This window comes from Mustela lutreola, chromosome 6, assembly GCF_030435805.1.
Source record: "Mustela lutreola isolate mMusLut2 chromosome 6, mMusLut2.pri, whole genome shotgun sequence".
In the NCBI taxonomy this organism is placed as follows: Eukaryota; Metazoa; Chordata; class Mammalia; order Carnivora; family Mustelidae; genus Mustela; species Mustela lutreola.
This window is the reverse complement of record NC_081295.1, coordinates 114,661,554-114,689,246: the sequence shown is the minus strand read 5'-3', so window position 1 is coordinate 114,689,246 and position 27,693 is coordinate 114,661,554. Positions and strand designations below refer to the sequence as shown.

The 27,693-nt window shown below is 32.3% G+C and overlaps 1 protein-coding gene across 49 annotated transcripts in view; it reads right to left on the bottom strand.

Annotated features, from left to right (window-relative positions):
• Positions 1-27,693, bottom strand: part of RIMS1 (regulating synaptic membrane exocytosis 1) — a 501,274-nt gene that overhangs the window by 152,976 nt on the left and 320,605 nt on the right. For 48 of the 49 annotated variants that reach the window (XM_059178404.1, XM_059178408.1, XM_059178427.1 and 45 more), the window contains 10 exons: positions 17,785-17,852; positions 16,911-17,021; positions 14,331-14,430; positions 9,995-10,118; positions 6,433-6,479; positions 4,212-4,324; positions 2,180-2,310; positions 1,417-1,588; positions 1,139-1,292; positions 23-94 (listed from right to left, as the gene is read on the bottom strand). In XM_059178404.1, the coding sequence (XP_059034387.1) occupies positions 23-94; positions 1,139-1,292; positions 1,417-1,588; positions 2,180-2,310; positions 4,212-4,324; positions 6,433-6,479; positions 9,995-10,118; positions 14,331-14,430; positions 16,911-17,021; positions 17,785-17,852 (1,092 nt within the window). The remainder of the gene's footprint in view (positions 1-22; positions 95-1,138; positions 1,293-1,416; positions 1,589-2,179; positions 2,311-4,211; positions 4,325-6,432; positions 6,480-9,994; positions 10,119-14,330; positions 14,431-16,910; positions 17,022-17,784; positions 17,853-27,693) is intronic. The other variant, XM_059178410.1, reaches the window with a different exon arrangement.

Here is a 27,693-nt window from a genome sequence, read left to right as displayed (position 1 = left end):
GCCATGCTCTTCACCCACGCACCTGGAGGAACTACTCCAATACCATCATCAACCTCATAATCTGAGATGTCACTATCACTGATTCGCTGAGATCCTGCACAACAGTAAGGCAAACAGATACCTCTGTGTCTTATTGGTTTATGAAATGTAAAGGACATGGTCAAAAAAACTTTTTAAAGGCTAATGACGTTACTACTAAGTACATTTGGGACAAGAATAACACAAAGTAAATGCTAAGCTGATTAAAAAAAAAAAAAAAAAGTTTGTTCTCCAAAGATAACATTTTCTCAGTATTTGCTCTGTTTAATCACTTAAATTTTCATATTTTCTTTAATTAATGCGCTATACACATATAATATATATATAAAAGCCTACAGTGAAGTGTATACAGTTTCCTGCCCAATTCGGTGCCCTCCTCCACTGTTCAGGGAGGGTGGGAGGATGGGGGAAGGGTGAAAGACTTTCTTGGCTGGAAATCTATTGAGCTCATATTATTAAAAAGGACATCATGGCCCTGGATAAAATATTTATGTTTATTCTTCAAAATTAGCCATTATACTGCATGAAACATTAACTTTGAGAAAATGAGTGATCAGAGAGGTACTAACATGAAATATTCAATCATTAGAGCAAAACAATTTGGTTCTAGATTACCAAAATGTAGTTCCCAAGTTTCAGATGATTTTTTAGTCATATCTCAAAATTTAATGGACACATGCAGAAAAGAATACTCTTTTTTCCCCAATCGCCAGATGAGTAACAATAAACATACTTTACAATATTTGTTTAAAAATGTTTCTTATGAATAATAATACTACAAATACCCAGCAACTATAAAGTTATCAAGAACCGTATATTTAGCAACTCATTAATAATAAAAACAACTCAATGGGTATTGGGCAAAGAATGGTAATTCAGAGTTTTTAAACTTTCAGCTCTGGAACCACTCCACTATACCATACATACATTTCATTAGGGAAATAGAGAAAATAGTTTTGCGAAGTCTCTTTAAAGAAATAAATAATTTTCCAATATTTTGATCTCTAATAAACATTTGAAAAATATTTGGAATATCAATCTCTAATTGGATCATTGCAACATAACTAATTCTGGTTAACTAAAAATAACTTTAACCTACTTTGAAGTTTTTTGCTAGAGCTTTCTCCATGAATGTGTCGCCTTGGCATGAAAGGTGATGGCTGAGGCAGAGGTAGTGAAGATTCATCATGTGTCTGAAGTTTATACCAATGGGGCTCATCATCTAAAAGTGCTGTCTCCAATTCTATGAGGATCTGAAAGGGCAGTTCTTAAATTAAATCAAGTGTCTTGACCAAAGCAAATTTTAAAGCAACTGTAATTAGTACATATCACAGAAACTTCAATAAGCATTTGGCTAATCTGTACAGCATACGTCACCTCTCCAAGAAATTCACTCTCTTCTTCTTGTACTCTTGGTTGATCCCACACAGTTATTTCTAACATCCGTTCTCTAAAATCTCTACGATGTACATGTGAATAGACAAATGTTTGATTCCATTTGGGTTCTAGGACTTTCTTTACTGTTTTGGTCCTTCTTTTGCTTTTATCACTGAAAAATAAGTATGTCTTGTAAATGAAACAGCAAAATGAAGTATCTGCTGCCATCTTCTGTAGTGACATGTAGTACTGCTACTGGGATTTTGTTTTTTTTTTTACTATTTTTAATCCACAACTTTTAACCTAAGTCTAAAAAAGACTCTAGAGTTGAACACTATTCTAATTTTACCTATAATGTAAGCGGTAGTTAGGATAATAGGTATATATACACAAAGGTACATTCTAAATGATGTATAGCTATCCAAGGCGAATAGGTGTATAAACAAGTTAATGAAAAATTTTTAAATTGGTAACATTATTTTTTAAAACATATATAAAGCTTGAGGGATTCTTTTTTTCAGGGAGAACATACTTTATTCCCTTACAGAGAATGATTTGCTATATTTTAAAACAGTATCACAGGTGTGCATATGCATATCTTCAAACTCATCAAAATATACACATTAATTATGTGCAATTTTTTGTATAACAATTTTACCTTGATAAGGCTTTAAAACTAAATAAAACTATATCACAGGAGATGCTATTGTACTTTTTCTATTACTAAGAATTTTTGCATATTTTTTCTGAAATTATTCACTACCTTCTATCTGGAAGAAAATACATTTTCACATAGGGATTCCTGGGACGCCCATCTACTCTAGTCGGTAAATCTGTTGCTTGAAGAACATTTACAATCAGCTGGTGTCCCACTTTATCATACCACAACTTCACCTATGATCAATGAAGAAAGGAATTATTGGTAAAATCATGAAGTATTACAATTCTTAAAAAAAATACTAAAACCATTTTTGAAGAACTTTTAAATTACAACTATAAATATTATTTCTGAAAAGAATTCCAAATTGAAAGCATAACTACTTATGACGTGACTTTTCTCTTTATGTATTTTAAACATGACTTACAGTGGGCAAGCCTATAGTGTTATACTCTCTCATATCAGGTTATGAAAATAAAACTGATATAAATTTTATAAAAAAGGAAGAAGGGGATATTAACATAATTATCCTTGTCTTTAAGTGCTAAGTGCCAGTGTTTGGTGATTATAAATGACTTAATGATTATGGTGTAGCTAAATACATTTTGTAGTACCATATGTGTTGAAATGAGGTTTAATGAATAAGCAATTTACACAAGTGATTTGGTAGCAGTCAGGAAACATATTTACTGTGGGCCTCCTTTACACCAGGTACTGCTGTTTTCTGGGTCCCCCCCCCTCATTTAATTTTTATAATTAACCTATAATAGAAAAGAGGAAAAGAACAAGGAAGGCAAGAAAGGGGCATTATATACCTTTGACAAAGTGAAGGCCAAATAATGATATTTCTACTAAGATTCCATAATAGTTTGAATAAAGAAAAAATGGGAAAACTGCACACTAAAATATCAGCAAACTCCTAAAAACCAGAACTTCAGCAGTCAATATAGTATTTGTGCTGGCAGTGATCAATGTTAAGATTACTATTTCTTTAATTTAGAAGTTAGTTTTATGGTTGAGTAAGAACTATGAGCAAAAGTTATCTAAAGGGAATATACTGAACATATTTAAAAGTTATTATAAAAAAATAAACTAATTTAACATGCATGACTGGTCTTTCATAGTATAGGGCAGATTAAAGATTCAAACCTGAATCCATATGAATCCATATCTCTGTTCTCAATTAATAACAGAGATGTGTTTTTCATAAAACTAAAACAGATTTTTATCCCTCCTAAAATACTGGTGGAGTATATAAGAGATTCACACACACACACACACACACGGGGCAGTGCAGATAAAATAAACAGAAAGGACTATAAAAAGGTATTTAATTTACTAAAAATAGAAGTTAAAACCAGGAATGGTTTTAAAAATAACAGCAAGCTTACAGTTACCTTCTTTGTTTAATTAAATGCCAAGAGGAAAGTAGCAAGAACAGATTATAGAAACCCACATGTTACCAAAGGAGAAAAAGTAAACTATTTAGAGAATAGTTTAAAAGCAAGGTTTCTTTTATTTATGAATATAAATGTCCCGTCTTCTACCATAATCTGCATAGATGTGGCATTTTGTAATGGTTTGCCATAGTTTCTTTACTCTGGCTTTCTCCACATCATATATTAAGCAACAGTAAGAAAAACTATAGTTTTTTGGATTGATACCAGAAATGAAGTATTTCACCAAATAACTCAAGAAGTTAAAATAGGTATTTTTAAAAGAATTTTTTTCAGGCTCCAGGCTCATAAGGGTGTTAAGTGAGTGGAACATGACCTTCAGAGTTGATCATGTTGAACCAACTACCTACCTTAGAAACTTTTATACAGCACACAAAACATAATGGGTGTTTTATCTACTTATGTTGTCATTTATCATTGATTGTTTACAACACCTGGGTACATTGCAGGCACTCAACAAATATTTTCAAATAAATATATAAATAAAGACTCATCTAAATTTAATAAATACATGTAAAAATTGGGAATAGACTACGGTGTTAAATATAAGACATATATCTGAAGGACAGACTTCAAATTTGGGGGAACATTTAAAGGACAAATATCCCTTCATTTTTAAGGACAGATTCAGAACAGTGAGCAAAGACTAGTGGTCTCCAACATGTGTGAAAAATACATACAGAAAGTTGTCCTGGCAAGACTTGTGGGGCATCTTTTAGGGCTCCAGGACTTGTTGGAGAAATAACAGAAATGGAAGGCCTTTCCATCTTCTGAGATTCAAAGGAACTTGAACCTAAAATGAGAAAAAAATTAAGTAATTTTTAGTGACCCATTTATAATAAGCATGCGAGAATATTTTTTATGAAATGTTAAATGTACCTGTTATTTGTATAAAACTATAATTCAATACCATCAATAAGAGTAGAATCAACTTTTAATTGGATAGTCACAGAAAATTATCATACGGTCTTCTTTGGTTAATTGCCTATTTTAAAGGATTTAAAAGATGTAATTAAATTTTATATTTTTTTGCTCCAATGTAATATTGGTCTTATATATTTCTGGGGGGTATTTGTACAGTTTAGGTTCTGGCATAACCTCCCATGTAGGTAAAGGCTTCATGCTTTAGTGATTAAGAAAGATGATGCCTGTTATTTTAATTATCTTGGCTAAAGTATCATCTATTATGAACTGTCCTTGCTGAAATTAAAATGAATGCACATATAATTTATGAGCTACATCTAAGCCTAGAATTCATTCCTTTTAAAATAAGATTTACCATCTATCTTAGGTTTTTTTTTTTTTTTTTTTTTAAGATGTATTTATTTACTTTGAGAAAGAGTGTGTGCAGGAGCTGGGGGAGAAGCAGAGGGAGAGGGAGAAAATCTCCAGCAGACTCCCCACTGAGTGGGGAGCCTAACATGGAGCTTGATTCATGACCCTGAGATCATGACCTGAGCCAAAACCAAGAGTAAGACAATTAACCTATGGAACAACCTATGCAACCCCTTGCCCCCATCTATCTCAGTTCTGATCTTAAAAATGAATCTCTTGAATGGCTGAGAATGCTGTCTCCAGTGATTCTCCACAAGAGATCTACTTCACCTTCACACGGAGTATGATCCACACACTTTTTCCTATACACACAAATTAAGTCTAAGTTAAGCCACATACCATCACTCTGTGCTCTCCAAAGCCTTCAAGATAGAATTCTATAAAATTCTTTGTTACTATGTTTCTCTTTTCAAATATCCTTAGAATAATTTTTTTCTTGGGTCCTAGGACAAGAATACTGTTGCTTCTAATAATCAATTTGTTTGTAATATTATAACAGTTTATTTTTAAATAGTATCAGCTATAAATTATGCAACAGGTCCCATTTCCCTCTTTGTATTAGTTATCAGAAAGCTCAAATCCAAATATGGGCTCATCTCCAGCAGGTATGCATACTGGTCTGCATTTGATATGCAGATCCTTGTCTATCCCATTCACATACTTTCTACCTCCTTATAACTATGAACACTTGTTTTCCTCTCAAATCACTTGTATTTTATATCTCCATAAATGGGTTACATAAGAACACTTGCTCATCAAGCCCAAGGTATTGTGAAGTTAATGCCAATCCGTTGCAGAGTAAATATCTGCATCACTTTCACCTCCTTACCTGTCTAGACTTCACTGCACACATTGTCATCTTCCATCACCTGGAATGCCTTTAATGGCTATGTAGATAATGCAACCCTCTAGCCTCACTGTCTCCTGACTCTCTTATGCCCACTGAACTTTACCTCTACTCCACTCACTCATTTCCATGACCCTACCAGACAGTTTAATATTTTTTATTATTTTTATTTTTTAAAATTCTGTTATTATTATTTTAATTTAAATTTTAGGTGGTTAACATCAGTGCATTACTGGTTTCTGGAGTAGAATTCAGTGATTCATCACTCACATACAATACCAGTGTTTATATTATGCTTCTTTTAAAATATCTATTAATGTGCTCATTTCCTAACTAGAAAGTCTAGCTCAGCCTAATTACCAAACAGAATGAATAATCCGGTACCACAATACATTTTTACCTACAGCAAACATAGCTAGTACTGGTTTATTAATTGAGCTCTATGAGGGTCCTGTTATGATGCAGAGGGTACTGCCAGTTAATATTTTTGGATAGCCATAAAAAAAAAAAAATCTTAAAGAAATCTTAAAAAAAAAATCTTAAAGTAGAACTTTGGGTTTTCAATGATTGTCACAGTTGCCACCTTCAGACATCATTGAAGATAACCTTACTATACTAATACCAATTCATTTATATCAAATAACTAAAGCAAATGATAAATCTTTATTCTTCAATTTCATTCAGTACATATGATAACAACAAATAAATCTTATACTCACTGGACTCCAGTGGAGGATGGGAGCTCTCAGGAATCCGTGGAATGTCACTAAAAGAAATAGGGTATGGTGAAAATCCCATTAGCTAAATTACCCTGCCTGAGGCAATCACAACCACATTTTATTTCAGTGGTGTGAACAATCCTTTTGGGTCTTTACAGGTGGGAATGGACAGGAGTCACTATCAAGGCAATTACTAATGTGCATAGATGTCAAATACCACACACACATGCACACACACACACAAACTGTAGTAAAAATAAGTTTTTATATATTTAACAGCAAAACACTTCAACATGACAACAATCAGACTAATATTGTGGCTAAAATGACCACAATATTTTTACTACCAAAACAGCAAGTTTTGGAAATAAAAAAATGTTAAAGGTAATATTTTATTTCAATTCTAGAAAATCAAAATGACACATTTTACAAATCAGTAATATGTTTTACAAACACATCTGAAAGAGTTTACTGAATGAAAGGGATGAAAACATTTCTTGATAATAAAATAATAGGGTGAATATCATGGGCAAAGTTAATAAAATAAAAAGGATGAGCTGCTTTGGAAATTAAAAATGGTTCAAGCTTGCAACAAAAAAGCTAAAATATTTTATATATGTGAATACATAATTCATATACACATATATAGCCCTATATAGAGATTTATATCTCTATACTGAAGTTAGCTAAATATATGGCCATTTACTGTATGATTAGAAAGTGACTTGTGAGAACACCCATTCCTGTCACACTCACAAATTACTCTGAATAAATGTTTACTATAACCTCAGCTTAATCCATTATCCACTGTGACCTTAAGCACCCTGGACCAGCTTGGTTTGGGAAGTGTACTACAAAGAACTACTTTACCTCTGGTTTTTCAAAGATAGTTTAATATCAGTTTAAGGAGATTAATAATATGCAAGTATTAATATGACATATTAAAGCAGACTGGAGTTAGCTAGGACTGACAGAATTATTACAATAATGTTTGAGTATTATTTAAGAATTTCTAACCACTTACCTGTGACCTAACTTCACTTTGACTTTTCTTTGTACTTTTTGGTGGGGGGGAACACAAATAAAAACAAGTTTATTTTCCTGACCTCATTTTCACTTGTTTTGTGCAAAGTAATTTTCATACCTATAATATTATACTTATTTCAAAGATAATACATCCTGTGTTGTGTATTTTATAAATACATTTTATTACAAATTTTTGAACAACTAATGTTTTATATAAAGCATTTCATATGATAATTAAGAAACTAATCTTCAATACGTATGACCCAAGAAACCAACGGTTTATCTTCTGTTACCTTATTCTAAATTCATCCAGGCAAATAAAAGTATATTTTTAAGAAAATCTAGAAAGAATAATTTTTTTTTAAAGATTTTATTTATTTATTTGACAGAGATCACAAGTAGGCAGAGAGGTAGTCAGAGAGAGAGAGGAGGAAGCAGGCTTCCCGCTGAGCAGAGAGCCCAATGTGGGGCTCGATCCCAGGACCCTGAGATCATGACCGGGGCTGAAGGCAGAGGCTTAACCCACTGAGCCACCCAGATGCCCTGAGAAAGAATAATTTTTTAGATAGTACAACTTTTTAAACCAGCCCCGAAGTCAATTATGGAAATTAGAATTTGGAACTCTAAAACCAGGCACAAGCTTTGGATTTTATATGTCTGTGAAAGAAAGATGGAGAAGTTGTAAAAACACACTTTAAGGTGATTTTGAATCAAATTTATTAATGTTAATTACCTCAGTAATATTTTTAGGCATAAATTTATATGTTTACAAACAAGACTTCTTAATTAGTTCTACTCATTCTACTCATAAGTAAGATAATAGAATAGTTCTAATACCAATTATAAGCACAAATGCCAAGACAATTGGTAGGTTGGTAAAATTGGTCAATACTGCAGATGGCTGATGTTTCTTAGACCATGTTGATCAATGTGCACATAGGTTATATTAGGAATGATTTATGGAATTACTATGCCACTAAACTATGAATAAATATTGCTTTCTGTTTTAAATTAGTCACAGAACTATATTAAACATAATTATTAAGTACAGCTAGAATTGTTCTTCTAGGAGTCTAATAATTTCTCTATTAACTGGAAGGTTCATATAAAATTTGATTTTTATTTAAATATAATCTTTGCATTCCATATTTCTTTGAATTCCATAATCCACGACAATTTAGGATTTGGCTATGCAGATTATTACCTTTTAAATTATTTTCATACAAAAGTAAAAATAATGAAATTGTTATTCCAGTCCACCTTAATTGTCTGTTTATTTTTTTAAAGTTACCATGAATCAATATTTTAGCTGATTACTTTTAAACCTCTACATATCTGCAAGTATTTGGCAATGTGTACAATGCTTGATTTTAATTTATTTTTATACTTTGATTAATTTTCCAATTTACTTACCTCTTTTCCAGCCTCATATTTACCTCAGCACTAGAACACATGCCATGTAAAACTAGAATAAATTATATAGTGTTGCTATTTTTAAAAAATCTGCATGGAAATGTACAATACTTTTGCAAATGTCTTCAATGTTTATTATTAATAACCACCACTTAAAATTGTTTATAATCTTGCTTTTATTTTAGAGTTTATATATATTATTCTTTGAAATATATGATAATACAGTTTCAGTCCTTTGAAAATTAGGATAACTATATTTTCTTGTATGTTTTGCATTGACATATATACATGAGGACAACAAAAATTTAAGGCTACTACTTTTTCAACATAAAAAGTCTTGAACTAATGGCTCTACAATATTTTAGAGAATAAGGGAAAGAGGGAATTATTTCCAAAAATATATTTAAACATCAAGCCAACTATAATGAGACAATTTTAAATGCCTTCCAAAAAATGACAGCCCGGCAAAAAGAATATTTGGACTTTGTGGACTATTCAGGAAAAGCTAATGATGTGGAGAACTTTATGTACAAATATAAAAAATATCCCATTGGCTAGAGATAATTATGCTAAAAATTAAAGTTAAAAAAATATTATGCCAATTATTATGACCAACTAAAAGGTTAAAATATTTCACACTTGCTTGATTCTAAATAAAAATTGGCACTACCCATGGGTAAAAATTATAGAAAAAAAATTCTATTCTTAGTAAAATAATAAAAAGTTCATGTAGATATGAAACAATTACTATTTTAAATACCATAAAAAGACAAGTTAGTGACTCTCTTTAAGGAAATACTACTCATGAAGTAAGAGTTACTAAAAATAAACAGTTTTGTCATTAAAAGAAAATAATTTTAGTTTATAGTTCACTTCTGAAAAAAAGTATCAATATTTTTTGATATTACAAGTGTTAAATGTGGAGCTTCTAAAATGTAGTGAAGAAAATTCAGCATTCAAGTTTAAAAAATTAAGAAATTTTAAAAATCTAAAATGTATGCCCATAATTGAAAAAAAAACTATCCATGTTAACATGTACTGTATGAATGTATAAACTTCTTTTTAAAACCCTGCTAATACATGTAATTTACTAAACTTAAGAAGTAAGTTTTTTTAGCCTTACCCAATAGGCCTTGAAACAATAATTTCAACTTGAGGTTCTGATTTTGATTCTAAAATAATGTTGTAAACTTCTTCATTTGTAGCTCCCGGCAGGGGTTTACCATTCCATTCTAGAACTTCATCCCCTTGAATTTAAAAAAAAGGGTATTTTTTTACCTTATATATTCTCTTTCTTTTTTTCTTATCTTTTCTCTTTTTTTTTAACAAAGAAATGCAAAACATATACAAATAGTTTAATTGTCTAGACCCTGCTCTCAAAAGCAAATTGACTGACATATAATGTCAGCTAAATGGTTCTTCTAAACATTTTTTTCTTTTCTTCTTTTTTTTTTTCCCCCTTTTTTCTTTCCTCCATAGAATATTACTGGTCACAGGAAACAGTACATTACAAAACTACCTTTATCTTTTGAAATATACCAGAAATAATATAAAAAATAATCTCATGCTATGGGATGGAATTAGCACAGCCTATTTGGAAACATTAAAAAATAATAATTAGCAGCATGTCCTCCATATAATAAATGCAGGCGGCTCTATATGTGAAAGATTCTTATTGAACTCGGCATAAATCCTGCTTTGTTTTTGGTTGAAATAGCAATTAACATTTATTAGCATGAATTTTCCAATTATGAGTCATGCTTCATTGTCTTTATCAGACACACAACAGAATAAAAATGCATGAAAGGATTTGAGTTCATACCCATAGGGTAACGCAGGTAGCTATGGCAAAGTTACAAAGCAAGCAGATGTAGAACTGTTGCATGACAGTTAACCCACTTCCAGATGTTCATAACACACACATTCTATACATATTATATATTGTGAGCATTAAAATAAAATGAAGAAATATTTTATAATAATAAAAACTATAGTACTTATTAAAATTGGTTAAATATTCTAAGATTGATCAAGGAGAATAATATGATGTTAAAATACATGAGCTAATTTTTGATATTTTAATTAGACATATCACCATAGATCATTTGGGAAAAATTATTTATTTTCATGAATATTTAGAGCAGTTTTAGATCCTAAATAGTTCTCTGAATAGTACCCATCAATTCACAATGGTAGGCTCTACCAAAATATCCCAAACTTAAGGATACTTTGAAGTGTCTTAATTTGTTTTGTTTCTACTCATTTTTTTATTCTCAGTGCCTGTAACATTTCAGTAGGTAAGGAAATGTAGATTGAACTAATGAATCAATATGATTGTTATACATATGAAGCTAATTGTAAGCATGAAAACTTTGTTTTTAGGTCCATCTGTGAAAGGAAGTAGAAAAAAATTGTTTTTTCCCAAATGCTGGCTTACTCAAAAATTTAAAAAAAAAATTTTTTTTTAAGCATATATGATGCTGCTTTGGTTTGTAAGAGTATGCTTAGTATCAACAGTTAAATGACATCTAATAGTTTGTCCTAAGAAGTTATCCAGCAAGGTTTTTTAAATAGGCAATGAATATACTTCATTTTTTAAAAAGAAATAAAATATAATTATAAATTTAAAATATATTCAGTCATTTAAATTTGTTTGACCGAGAAAAGAAATAAAGTTTACATCATGTGAGTATATATATGTATGTGTGTGTGTATACGAAAAAATATTTTCTGAAACAGTACTTACCCTGATATCCCTTATTTTATCATGTTCTATCTCAAATTTTTTAAAAAAATGGATACAAACCATTAAATTAATGTAACTACCCGGTAATGAGCTGCAGTCAACATTTTGCAAAAGCACTGAATTATAAAATTCTCCTCTTTATAGACAGCAACCTGGAAGTATAACTTTTAACACCATATTAACTTAATACATGCGTTTCTTTACAAATCAATACCTCCTAAACTAGAAGGTGGGTGGGTTTTTTTAAACAATATGTATTTTTATGTGGATAATCTCTTCAGGCAGAGACGTAGAATACGATGATGGAAAGATGAAAAGGAGATTTCCTCTGTCCTTACATTTTGTGGGGGAGAAACAGGAATGATTATCTTTACTAAAATGTCATATGCAATGATAGGAGTAAGTAGAAGGTAAGAGCTAGGGAGATAGTAATTAGTTACTGTTCCAGGTGAGGTATCAGGAAACACTTTAGAATTAAGGCAACTTTAGATGCCTTTTGAAGGATGAAAAGGACTTCAACACACACAGCACAGAGCAGAGAAGCAGCCAGGTAGACAAGAAGCATGGACCAGGTCTCAGAGACGGGCAGCTTGCCAACGACATGTAGGCAGACTGCCTTGGCAGAAGGTAAGGTGAATGGATTAATGGCTGGATAGCAGAGAACAGAACTACAGAGCTTTGACTTAAGCAGATGAAGAGGGGGAGACAGTGAAAGGCTTTAATAAGGTGCATGTCAGCGTCAACTTTGTGCTTTTGATGATTAAACAAATTGTGGCACAGTGCATGGATTTAAGGGAAAGAAGCAGTACAGAAAGTTAAGGCAAGATTAAAGCAACAATGCAAATGCGGAGCAAAGGTCACGCTAATAAACACAGCATTGCATAGGCCAATGGTGCTTATATGCAAACAGAAGGAAAACCATCCCTAAATGACAATGTATATCAAACAGAATATATGACTTAATTTATTAAAATACTTTTTTCAAATGCATCAATTGCTTGAAGTGAAAAGTCCACTTGTATGTTTTATACTTATTTAAGCTGAGCTTTAGCATTTAGATTTAAGTTTCTCAGGCTCTAGGCACACTAAGGGTTATTTAAGTGTGCCTAGAAGGGTTTTTCAGAAAAAAAACCCTTTACTGACTCTCTTACATAATCTTTAATTAAAATACAAAGACAAAATCAAAAGCTATATGTTTATGATATGATTTGCACATTCAGATTTCTTCTTCTTCTTTTTTTTTTTTTAAAGATTGTATTTATTATTTGACAGAGACACAGCTAGAGAGGGGAACACAAGCACGGGGAGTGGGAGAGGGAGAAGCAGGCTTCCTGTGAAGCCCGGAACCCAATATGGGGCTTGATCCCAGGAGTCTGGGATCATGACCTGAGCCAAAGGGAGACGCTTAATGACTGAGCCACTCAGGAACCCCAACAAATTCAGATTTCTATAGTAAAATTAGAGCATTACATTGATTTAAGGGATTTATACTTTTTTTTAAAGGGATTTTCACTTTCTAAGGCTGATTTTTCAATCTTTGAACAAGCAAAGACTCAGTTTATTGACATAGTCACTGCTGATTGAGTTATTTTCTAACTAGTTTCATAACTAGTCCCTAATAGTAAACAACAGTGCACTGTACCTCTATACATCTTCAAAGCCATATGTACTGCAGATGGATAAACTCTCTGATTTGATTTTTCTCCCTATACAACACCTGCATAGGAAGTCTCAATCAAAGAAAAAAACCTAAATGATTTTGAACTGATAGCCTGGTAATTGATTACAACAAAAATGTCTTTAACAGTTACAAAACACTTTTCTAGAGGTCTCGGTTATTACAGTCTTAAGTTATAAAAATTGAAATCAGCCAAGAAATGTTCTCTTTATGTGTGTTATGGGTTACTGATCCTCAATTCTACAGTTTAGCTTGTTCTGTTTTCACTGTAATTGTCTTTCAAATGCATAAGCAGACACGCCAACCAAAAGGTTTCTACTAAACTGTGAAGTAAACCAGAAAAAAAAAGTTAATATGATTTTAACTAAAATGAAGAATAAACAAGTTAACCAAAATAGATTTTAAAGTATGTTGCTACTGAATATGGTATATCTGAATATATTAAATGATTTTATTAGATCACGTTAAGGTTACAGAGCAACAGGAGGTAAATTTCCAAATACCAAGAATTAGCACACCTGCATGAGTTCAATACACACCACAATTAAATTAACAAATATTTTATTACATCATCTGTGTAAGAAATGTGATGATGGTTGTATTTTACTAAAAACTACTACTGCAAGTGTTTGGGACCACTGTGAAAACCTTTAGCAATTCTAATAGTTTAAGATATAAACTAAAGAATTAAGTAGTGATACTATTTTTTCTATAAGAGTAAATTGCTTTGGATTTTTGTAGCAACATTATGCAGTCATCTACAAAAACTAGGAATCCTGCAGCATTTGTATCTATTTTTAAACAAATAAAATTTAAAAAAAGATTCCTAAACTTACTCTCTCCAAACTGCTGATGTATCTCCAAACTGATGTATCATTGCTTATTACTGCAATCAGTAAATACCCACATCAGGACAAAAGTCTTTATTCATGCACTAAAATTAGTTATTTGATTCATATGTAACTTACCCCAAATTGAAAACCACCAATTCATGCAAGGAGTACAGACTGTTTAAATATTAAAAAGAAAGTTTACCTGCTCTTAAGTGTCCAACTACATCTGCAAGGCTACCCTTCTTTACTTTGGTGATGAAGGCACCAAGGCGTCCTAAGTCGGTCATTTTTCCTCCAACAACCTAAATAATAATAAACTTATAAGTGCCCAAAACTCATATCAGAACATAAGTTTATTACTTTGAGGAATTACTCTTACAGTCTTTTACAATGTATTTAGGATTGAGTGTAGGTGTATTAATAAACTGAAACATATTTTTTTATAATTTTTAAAAATTTTTAATAAATATACAGTGTATTATTAGCCCCAGGGGGACAGGTCTATGAATCATCAGGTTTACAGACTTCACAGCACTCACCAGAGCGCATGAAACATATTTTTGATTAAACAAGTTGCAGTATGTTTGTTTGTTTTTTGTTTTGGGGTTTGTTGTTGTTTTGGTTTTTTCTAGGTAGCCCCCCAACACAGGGCTTTAACTCATGGTCCTGAGATCAAGACCTGAGCTAAGATCAAGAGACAGATATTTGGGGTGCCTGGGTGGCTCAGATGGTTAAGTGGCTGCCTTGGGCTTAAGCTGTGACCCCAGGGTCCTGGGACCAGTCCTAGATCAAGCTGTGGCAGGTTCCCTCTTCTCCTCACCCTGGTATTGTTCTCTCTCTCTCTCAAATAAATAAATGAAATCTTAAAAAAAAAAAAAAAAAAAAAAAAAAGACATTTAACCAACTGAGCCGTCCAGGCACCCCACAGAGTGGCAGTGTAGTTTTAAAAAGAAAACTCCTCATTGTATTTGAGATGACCATAGGTCCTATCGAAGTTCATATACTAATTACTTATATTGACCTAACAATGCAGGGGGACCATGAGTAACATATATTCTTACAAGAGAAGTGCCAGGTCTTCCCTACTTACTGTGTGACACAGTTTACATTAGGGTTCACTTTCCTTTATCTTCAAAATTCATACCTATCATTTGAATTACAGTTCCATATGCACATGATGCTGCATTGTTACATCAGTTATCTCTTGTGTATAACATTAGTAGAATACAGGTCTAAGACATAAAGACTATGGATTCAAACCAAGAATAGGCTACTTTGGGGAAGCAATTTACTATAATACAATGAGTAATAGCCTAAGTTTATCCCTGCTACAACCATCTGACTGACTTTATCCGAAATATATATGTATTTTATCTAACTCATGAAGTCTGAGTTATATTACTGAATATTTAACACTTTTATGTGGCTTTTTCATTGTAACTAAAATTAAATACATCTAAAAGTTTCTAAGTTTAATTTCTCCCAATGCAGTTGTTAAGTATATGTAATTAAAAGTGCAAGGCATATTCTCAAAGCTTGAGGCTAATCCATAATTCTTTAGGACATGCCCATTAGTGGAGGTGATCAGAATTATCTCACAGCAAGAAAAATTAATGGCAATAACAAATAAGTTGATATTATAATTTTTTATTTTTTATTGACATATAATGTATTATTGGCCCCAGGGATAAAGGTCTGTGAATTGCCAGGTTTACATACTTCACAGAACTCACCATAGCACATACCTCCCCCAATGTCCATAACCCAACCACCCTCTCCCTACCGCCACCCCCGGCAACCCTCAGTTAATAAGGTGATATTATTAAGTGCATTAACTGAAGAGAGGTTTTAGTTAGATTAACAGTCAATAGTTTTGAAGAGGTCAAAATTATATAATTTATAATTATAATACAATTATAATACAATTATAATTATAATACAATATAATACAATAGCTTGGTAAATAATTTTTTTTTTTTTAAGATTTTATTTATTTGAGAGAGAGAGAGCGAGCATGAAAGGGGCAAGGGGCAGAGGGAGAAGCCGGCTCCCCGATGAGCAGAGGGCCTGATGTGGGACTTGATCCTGGGACTCCAGGCAGTTGTTTAACCAACTGAGCCACCCAGGTGCCTGCTTGGTAAATAATTTTAAAGCTCATCTTTGAATGCTTCTCTAAGATCTGAATGCAAACAAAACCATGTGATTTAACATACACATGCACACAAACATAGTAAAATAAAACATGTATGTGTATTTTTTTCCTATAATAAAACATAATCTTTTGTAATTAATTAGTTTTTCATTATATCTGTTGGAAGTCAGTTAATAGTTTTAAAAGATACATTTTACTCTCTTGGTATTACCATAAATTCTATTGTACTTAGGAAACAATCTCTTTAATGATGTTTTATGTTGCTTGTCAAGTTACAATAAAATTATGCAGTTCACATTATCTAACTTTACTACCATCCATTAAAACCTTTTTAATGTAAAAATCGTCCTTGAACTTTATACTCAGATAAAAATTCTTTATTTTCCTCCTTCTTATGGCAGTTTCCTAACACATTAGTATGCCATATTAATACAATGATTTTAAAATATTAACCTAGATAAAAACACTAAATCTACCATAAGATATCAATATATAAACAAATATATTCACTAGGAGGACTGTATTCTAGAGAAGAGAGGAAGATATTTAAAAATCATTGTCAGAAACTTTGTTGAACGCAGCCCACACTGTGCTCCAGTTTTAAGAAACACTTTAAACCAGCATACTTACCTTCAGACCCAGTAATGCACCTGACTCTTTGGGCATGGTTGTTCTCTTGTTAAGAATAACACGTCCAATTAATCTATCCCCCTCTTTAGATGGTTGCCACGTTACAGGATGCTATTAAAACATAAACAGAGTTAAAAAAAAGATAAGTTGTTTTCTTTCCTATAAACACATAATCATTGGTTGTAACATGATGTGATTTCCTCAGTTAAAGGCACTCTCGAGGGAATTCTTTATTCTGGTGGGTTCTACCGTAGGCTTACAACAATTTTGCATTGACAGCTACATTTTATTTGTGGTAGATTCTTAAACTAAATAGTTCAAAAAGTTGTCAGCAACTTAGTAAATCTCTCGACAACTGCTCTGAAATAAATTGAAATTTAAAATGTATCTTCTAGGGGCGCCTGGGTGGTTCAGTGGATTAAGCCGCTGCCTTCGGCTCAGGTCCTGGTCTCAGTGTCCTAGAATCCAGCCCCGCATCAGGCTCTCTGCTCAGCAAGGAGCCTGCTTCCCCTCCTCTCTCTGCCTGACTCTCTGCCTACATGTGATCTCTCTCTGTCAAATAAATAAAGAAAATATTTAAAATAAATAAATAAATAAATAAATGAATTAAATATATCTGCTAATAGAAAGAAAACTGAATCTGTATTATGAGTTGTTAATGTTGATACCTTTAACCAAATAATATCTCATTTATATACACTCATCATTTAATAATTATTTTCTATTTCTCTTCTAAACTGCACTGCCTTAAATTAAATGAACATTTTCTCTCTTAAAACTGAGTAAGATTGCCATCTATCATACATCGAACATAGGACAATACACAGCACATTTTGTTCCTAAGCTCCAAACTTTTGTTCTCCAAAAAGCTTACCGAACTAATAGGTGATGTTTCCCGGCTATGCCACGTGGCAGGATCCAACCAGTAATAATCCAAATCACCTGCACCACAGGAAAAAATGAAAAGTGCAATGATTTAAAGTGGAAAATGCATCATTGTAAGTATGACTTCTTCAGTCTATAAAATAAAGCGTTATAAATATCATAATCTTGACTGTGCACATCCCAGAATGATACACCCTTGCATTGCAAAGGCTGTGACCTGAATCCTTGCAATGAATGTGTGTTACACATGCACTTAATAGTATATACTACTTTTTATTCTCGTAAATCGGTCTAGAAACACACATAAAAAGTGCTGAAAGAGCTGGATTAACCTACTCAACCTTCCCTCAAAAGACGAACCATTCCAAGGCAAAGCCTGCCATCTAGTGATACTGGCAAAAAATATATTCACTGAGCTGAAATAAATACTAAAACTTAATGTCTCTCTTTCTCCTCTTCTGTTATCATATCCTTTCATAATCAGTTTCTGGTCTCTATCCTCTTGCCTTAACAGCTGACAATACGGCATACATTTTTAGCACAGTGTTGAATAAATTAAGTACCATGAATAACTTTTAGCAATAGTACCATACAACAAACAAAAAATTCAATTTTATTAAAGCCATAAAAAAGACTTTAAAAACTTTAAAAATCCTAATTTCATAAGCATGAATTTATGAACCATTAATTTTGATTTTTGTGGCTTAAAAATAAAATACTACAGAAAGCACCTGAGGAAAAAAAGAAAAAAAATAGTGGAAAGCCGCAGTGCTTTGCGTTTAGTATTTGCATAGGAGAAAGGCCAGCATGGGTCAATGTGAGAATAAATGATCTTTTACATTTTAAATACTAAATAGATCAATGAATATTTTTCTCCTGATGGATCTTTAAAAAGAAAAATATTAAGAAAGTGAGTCAGGCATGCCCACTAAGTGAGCTATCTAGCTGAGTGTTGGAAAAAATGCATTTGGGTGGTATCTGTGAAGGTCATAAGTAAAGAACTGTATATATATGAAAGGCATGGCTGATACAGGCACTATAAAAGAAATATGGTAGGAAATGTAAAAATGTTTAAAATCTACAGGCATAAAAAAATCCATGCACCTAAGTTTCTTAGTAGTTGCTTCTCTTTTCCTTTTAGGTAGTATCTTAGAAAAGCTGAAGGAGATTGTTATATATAGTGCAATAAATACTAAAATGTTCTTCAAATATGTCATGGACATGAAAGTATATTCTGGAAAGGTTTGAATATTAGAAACTGCATTAGCAGAAACTATATTCTGTTTCTGTTTCTGTTTTGGACAGAGTCTCTACCCCTTTCAAAATCACATACTTTATAATGTATGCCTTGACTATATATTTCTACTCTTCTTTCTGGATCATCTCACTTAATGGAACATAAGGAAAGTAGTAAAAGAACAGGGTTTTTTTCCCCCTTTTACTTTTACTGTTTGAAAAACTTTACTTTTTAATTAATTTTTTTCTTTGACTATAGCTGACAGGTAATGTTAACATTAGGTTTACACATATAACATATTCAACTTCTCTATACATTGTGCTAGGCTCACCACTAGTGTCGCTACCATCAGTTACCATACAACACTATTATATTATTGATTATAATCCCTATGCTGTATCTCTTGTTCCCATGACTTATTCATTCCATAACTGGAATCCTGTATCTCCCACTCCACTTCACCCATTTTGCCCATCCCCTGCCCACATACTTATTTTTAAAGTTGCTTTGTCCTTACTATTATAACACTGTTCATTTTGAAAGAAAAACTATGTAGCATAAAATAAAACTGTTAAGTACTTTTAAGTAGTAACTACAAATTTCATTCAAAAGATTAAAATAATTCATAAAGCTTTTCCCCTAAATTTTCATATATGTAGGAGTAAGAAAGTCTGATGACTTTTTAAATGCTGACTCATTCTGAAATACTGTGACAGATTAATAGAATCTGGGATTTGTGGGGCTTTAAAGAAGAAAATTAGTCATTAAGTTGATAGCTGAACTGCTCTGAGAAGTCTTTGAGATTTAAAAAAAAATGACAAAATCCATCCCATTTTAAAGATTTCAAGGGAAATTTTTTGTATTCTTCAATAACTTAGCTCTTAAAAACGGAACTTCTTATTGGGATCATTCTCTGGTTCATGTACCAATTCCTTGTATGGTGGGGTTCAACCCTGTGTTTCACTCCCCTTGTCCTAAATAAATCTGGTTATACATATCTGATGAATATCCTCTGTGTAAAAAGTGCTCCTTATATACAAGGGACCCAAAGCTGATGTTTCTGGTACATTTTGGTGATGATACCGAGCACTTTATTATAAAAACAATGCTTTCAAGCAATGGTATCCTACCATCTATAAGCTTTGTATCATAATGATCTCAAATGGAGAGTCTAATTTAAATGGTTTAAGATGGGATAATTTTGTTCATGCATAGTATTGTTGGTACCTACTAAAAATTGCTACTTAAATGTAAATTAAGAGGGGATTCAATATTTTAAAAATACAATAATATTTGTACATATTTTAGTATACAATTATACTTCCTTCACATTCTGAACAGTTCCTAATAGTTTTCTTACCACAAATTTCATTATCATCTATTAAAATCTAATATTTTTAATTAAAGACTTATGAAAAATAAATTCTAAGATCTAAATATGTATTTTTAAACTTATTTTTCTTCTTTCCATGTAATCACTAAATTTTAAAGATATTATTGACTTTTAAAGCCCTGTAATTTATCTTTATAATTCACATTTCTCTATTATTAATGGACTAAGCAACACTGGACAAAACTTTCTTCTAAAATATTCAGAATCTAGTATTTCATTAATATAAATCATTTTCCTTGATTTTTTTCTAACAGGTAATTAAAGGAATTGATTTCCAAGTAGCATGGCTACAAAATGATAAATTCAGGGTATTTTCTTATGGACTTAATACAAAACCATTTTGTTTCTAATATTCAATATAACTATAAAAGAACAAATTTACTATTAGCATTAACTTAGATCCAGGGAATATATCAGATGTCTGAGTCTACTGAAATGGCTCAAGTTCATAAACAGCCAAAGTTCAATGAAGTTTTGTAATTTTGAGTATTATTTTTTGTTAAGACTTTAAAAATAGACATTTATCCTATCCCTTATGAAAAAGTAGTTAATTAAACTTAATGAACAAGCACACAACATTCACTGAATGAATAAAAGTCAGCTAAAGGACCCCTGGGCCTTCTGTAAAGAGAACTAGCTTTTCCTAACCCAGGTCATGGTGACTAGAGAATGTAGCAATGTATAAACATGCACCTTTATGATTTAAAATTTTGTATCCTGTGATATTTAATGTCAAAGCACAATGGATTCCAATAAGACCGAAGTCACTGGAACAAAAATGCTTTCTAAATCATACAGACACATGACTGTGTGTGAGTATGTTAAAACCATAAAGAGAAAACCATAATTCTGATTTCACACAATAAATATCTAACAATACATGATAATTACACTTGACCAAGTGGAATGGCTATCTAATGTGTAAGTAGTAGAGCAAAGGTTATCCACACCAAAGCATTTATGTATTAAACAATTTGAACTTCTTTTCCACTTGCAGAAGAAATACACCGCAGATTTTTAACCTCATTATAATGACTGGTGATAAAAGATGGGACTGAAATGGATTCCAAGATTGACTCCCAGTAACTGTGAGCAATTCCAAATACATATCCATAAGTGTGCTACTTGTCATCTCAAAGAAAACTATTCTTCCTATATAGTATAGATTGTTGATATCCAAAGAACTTATAAAACTCATAGACCAAAAATCAATAGAATCATCTTTACCAGAGGTTTTCTATACCTCTTAAACTGCTTCCCTCTTTTATTTCTGTTTATCCTCTATAGTAGGATGTATGTTGGGACTAAGAAAAATTAAATAAATCCTCATATATTTGATTATAGCATAGTACATAAACAAAATACTCAGTAAAATTATGTTTGTTGAAAAGACATTCATGTTGAATAGACATACATGCGCACACAAAAAACCAATTCAAGTTCTAAGTAGTTTTTAATTTGAGAGAAGGGAGGGTGTTTTTTACACTGAGCACCATGGTCAACACACATGAGTTAGTAAGTATTGCTTTGGTTAAAATGTGATTAAAAACTTTATACATTTTAACTCATTTTAATATTTTACAAGGGCTTTCTTTTCATAGATAAGAATTAAAATCCAAAGTTTAAGAACTGAGAAAAGAAGTTCTTAACTTCTGATTAATATGATAAAAATACCATTTTGAAATAACTTCCTCTTATTTTAGAAGTTTATTTCAAATAGTCCCATGCCTACAAAGGTCAAGTGTGTCTGCCCCCACCCCTAAATTAAAAATTATAGTGGAGCTAACTTTGAAATAAGCCATAATTTGCTATACAGTACAGCGAAGTCCCAGAAAGCCTGATTTTACTTAAGTTAAATTAGCAGTCAGGAATAAGAAACAAATATTATTTGACAGGTCTTAGAATCCAGGCATTAAAATAAAATGGGAAGCTCTACTTGCTAAATTTAATCATGAATCATATAATCAGTGAAATATTAAAGTCATAAATAACTATAAATACTATGTGTATGTAAAATCAATAAATTATCATTCACTACTGAATTACTATCTGTCTAAGTCCCTAGAATAGGGAAAACATTATCCCCCAAACACTTCTTGGTGATTTCATTCAATATATACACTAAGGTTCATTCCATAAGTTGACAGCATATGCTGCATAATTAAGGAATTTGTGTCCCTTGAGGCACGGTTAGAGACATCTCCAAATCAGTAGTCCTCAGCAAGAACCCCTTCAAAAGTTCTAAGTGTTAAAAATTCCAAATTCTGGTTTTGATTGAGAATACACACAAACACAAGGTGCCACTTGATGGAAGAATTACAATATATTCAGCCCGTAGGGATTCACTTGAGTGGCTGTTCTCTAAATGCTTGTTAGAAATTTGACTTTCAAAATTCCCCTTTGTTAGCAATGTGCTCTGCTTCTACGAGAGAACCACCAACAGAACAGAACTGAGAAAAGAAGTTCTCTCTCTCGGGGTAAATGTTCAAGTAAATGCATCCACTATGATTTATTAAGTTAATGAGGTGCCAAGGACTTTTATATTCAGAAATTGCTGATACTCAATAGAACCTCCAGAGCTGAACTACCTCCAAAGAAAGATGTAAGGGCCTGTGATGCCATCTCTGTTTAATACTGCTAGGGCACGAGAACAGAGGCTTGGTAGCTGATCTAGAATTTCATGAACATATTTGTTAGAGCTAGTTCTTTTCTGGCTATTATATGTCCTTTTGGTGAATGTGAGTGCTGATGGAACACCAACCCTATGACCACACAATTCTACAAAGCAGTGATGTGGAATCAAAATCAATCTGACTAACCTCTGAGCTCAGGCATTCAGATTATCCCTCAATGTCACAGGAAACTCCCACAGTATTCCCTTGCTCTTGCAAGAGTAGTCTGAGATAAAGCACATGAGATGCTTTACAAACTGTAGAGTGCCACAGAAATGTAAGTTGTCATTAGAGTGTAAATATATATACTGAAAAGTATTTCCAATTATAATACTGATAAGCACCTCCATCAGTTCTAGTGCCAGATAAAAATTAAGGAATTGCTCCCACAGTTTACTTATTTGAAAATTTGAATAATCAGAGAACCTCACTCTATATTTAATTCCCCTATTAATAACTTTATATTATATCTGAAACTAATAATTATGTTTTCCCTATAAAAAATAAAAGCTAGCTTTTGTATAAAAAGAGCATTTTACTTGACATTAGAGATTTGTGACTCTATCCCTAACTCTGCCATATTCTTGATAAATCTCTATAAACCTTGTCCTCCTCTATAAAAGGGGGTTAATGCCACTTTCTTGCAAAAGTTTCATGAGGATTAAATGAGATATGCCAGCTTTTTAAATTATAAAGGACTTCAGAAACAGATTTTATTTTATATATACACAACTGAAATGAAGAATATGATATCATAGGGGCACCTGGGTGGCTCAGTGGGTTAAGCCTCTGCCTTCGGCTCAGGTCATGATCATAGGGTCCTGGGATCGAGTTCTGCATCGGGCTCTCGCTCAGTGGGGAGCCTGCTTCTCTCTTTCTCTACCTGCCTCTTTGCCAACCGTGATCTTTCTCTCTCTCTGTCAAATAAATAAATAAATAAGTAAATAAAATCTTTATAAAAAATATGAAATCATAGGTGTTAGAGATCACATTAATCGTTAATTAGCTATCATAACTAAAATATATGTAGTATCAGTAATCTCTGCAAAGTATGCTCTGAAATGGGCTTAGAAAAATGTTAAAGTCACTTTGTCTACAGAAATTATTAATTGGCCTGGTGTAAAACCAATGCTCAAGTGTTCAGAATGAATGAGTATTTCTTTAATCCCAATTGCTAAAGGATGAGGGAAAGGGCCATCACATATAAAAAAAAGTAGCATACATTTTTCTGTTAATTTCCATAAAGCCAAGGGGAGCCTAAGGTAATGAGAAAATGGTTGTTTTTATAGTATAGTCAGATGATCTATACATTAGTATCTAGATTAACCCCAACTAAAAATACCTGGACTGTGAAATAATTTTATCAGAATGCACAATGTATCCCCAATGTAAAAATAGGTATTTTGTCATTTCTTCTTTATAGGATCATGTTTTAATGTGGGAGAATAAAATACATCTATCAGCAAAATATCTGTGACTGAATTACTCTATATTATGAAACCAATAGGCTCTTATATCCCTTCATCTTTTTTCCTGATGACTCAAGAAATCCTTGAAAATGTTTCCTTGAAACCGGCTTGTAGTATACCTTAAAAATTATTTGGTATAGATATGAGCTATGGAATACATTTTAATATTTATATCTTAATAGGTTATAAGCATCCTAACTTCCTAAGATTCCTTTTTTTCAGTTTATATTCCTAGCCAAATCATCTAAATAATAACAAGATTGATGGTCTTAAGAAAACAACTAGAAGTTTAAATATATATTAAGTCACCCTAAATTATGGGATTTTGGAAAAGCACAGAAAATTTTATGGATTTACTTTCAGTAAGCTAAAAGACATTGAGAAGTAAAAAGCTATTTGAGATCGTTAACATTGGTCATCAGCTTAATTTTTCCTAGTTTTGAAAAGTATATAAACTTAGATTTTTGAGATGATACAAAGCTTCAGAATTCAGAAACACTTTCAAAACACCATGATGAGTAATTATACCCTTATTCTTTATCTCTGCACTGACCTCATGCTGCAGGCCTCAGAAGAAGATTAATTAAAATTGCTGAAAGTTCTGAACAAAAACAAAAAACCACACATGCATACTCGCACACACACCTTTGTGTCTTAGAATAAATAAGGATGTTCATGGTCTTCAGGACATCTAGACCAAGTTGTATTTATTATCTATATTAAATGACAATAAAAATGTATCTAAAGAAAAGTGTTAAGATCATTGATGATAAGGCAAAAAGATGTCTACACATAATAGCTTAGAGAGAAATACCTTTCATGTGTAAATATGGTCTGAGGCCTAATGATGGAGAAATTTCTTTCCCAGAAGCTAAATATGCAAGAGTAAAGTACCCTGAATAACAAAGCACAAAATTAACAAATTTAGGGAAACTTTTTTCTTTTTTCTAACACAATGATTCTACATAAATAAGAATTTTGGAAGTGCTGCACACAGGAGGGAAATATTTTACTGCAACTTTCCAACTGACCAGGCTTCCACATTGAGACTGAGTATTCCATTCACGTGGGAGAACAGGTTGTCATGTGCAAAGCCTCGGAATAACCAGCCAGGAAACCCTGTGGAAAAAATCGGGGTTTATATGTTTTCATTGTTTGGGGACTGGATGTTAACCACAGGCTTAAGAAATGGTAGTGCTGGTTAAGTTCACAGCAGAGACATTACAAGAAAGCATTCTAGCTGTAAATATCTTTGATAAAGGAAAATGTTAATCCTTATCTAGACCTCACACCTCGGCAACACTAGCAAAACAATATTAATCTGCAATAATAATTCTGAATGTCAAATCAAGTTCTTCCTTTCTCTACATCCCAAAGACATGGAAATGAAAAAATACAGAGACTGATACATTATCACGGTTTTAGGGATATAAATAACAAGAACAATAGATGATGCTGAAGATGAATTCCAAGGGCACACGGAACAAAATGGAAGTACTTATGAGGGACTGATAGTGTTTAGCATTTAAAAGTATGTAGTAAAGTTATAAAAAATAGCAGGAAATAAATATACTCTAGCAAATATTTTTGGTAATATAAATAGATATTTTAAAACCAGAGCTCTAGCAAAGAAAAGTTACGGTAAATATTGGGGTTCCCCCCCTTTTGTTTTGTTTTGTTTTTGCTTGTTTTATTTTATTTAATTCAAACAATTTATAGTTATGTATTAAAAGACTTTTTTTTTTTTAATTGGAAATTCCTGTACTCTCAGTGGGAAATTTTGAGAACATTTTATGCCTCAACATTGTCCTAGAGAAAAATCTGAACAAGTATCCATATTCATAAACTTTCAAATCATAGCCACAGGAAACCAGGTTGCAAAATATTGCATGGTTACTATCTAAATCTCTGTCACAGTGTCAAAGTGGTCAGACTGTATAAGGCTTCTAACTCTACTCAAACTGCACATGATGGAAGATATATCAGGCAAGAGAAAGCACAAAAGGAAGGACCAATACTCACAATGCATTTAGATCACATATACACTTATTTTTATAAAGCAAACCACATTAAGGTTGATCAAAGATTAACTTACTGACTCAAGAAAGGACTTCTCTTCCAGAGTTCCTAAATATTTAAGGGCTGGATAAATGAAAAATATTTGTTTCCAATATAATAATTTCAAAATAGCTTCATCTTAGATAACATTTTCATAACAAAAACTGTTATTTAAAAAAAAATCATAAGTCTCACTGGCCTAGACTTAATGGGCCCAATAGGGTTTCTTGGCTGGGTCACGGGTGCTCTCGAGAGAAGACGGGATGGTCTTCTACTCAGGAATGTAAGGCAATCTCACGGCCAGTGTGCCTGGCTGTTTAAATCCATGATTCCACCATTACCTAGTGGCACTGAACTACTCCCAAGTGCAATTCAGAGAGAATATATTCTGGAATATAACGTTTCTCAATATTTTTTGGAATGCATTATCTTAAAGCATTTAAAGTATTTACAGAGATCTTTGTGAGGGATATGCAGTAGTCAACTTAGATACTCAAAAATCTAACTCTGAATTAAGCCAGAGTATCACACAACCATGCACCTGGTCTACATGACATTTCCAGATAGTCCCTTCCCTCTCCCTGCTTCCACAGTTCTTTTCAGATATTGTTCTGGACTATACGGATCATGGTAATGGTGTTACTCATACAGATCATGCTCTGATGGTGATTATCTTCTCTGTGAAACTATTCAAAAGAAATTTCTCTCTGGTGTCAGTGTCAGGAAAAATTAGTGTGTATTTACCTGGTTTATTTTCATGTTATGGAAGCTGAGGTTTAATGACTAATGGTACTTTTCTCAAAGCACGTGTGTTAGAATGTTCATGGTTAAATCTGCAGCCTAATTTTCTTCCTTTATTTTTCCTTGTCAATCTTTTCTAAACGTTTTAACTTATTTCATATGACCTTAAGTCACGTTTGATATTAAGGTAGACTTTAAAGCAGAAATCAAAATAAAATTAGAAGAATATGCACAAAGCATGTTTCAACGTATTTATTATAACTTCTGTTTTCATTAAAATATGGCATTTTCCATCCTTCAATCTCAAAATACCTTTGATGCAATAAGA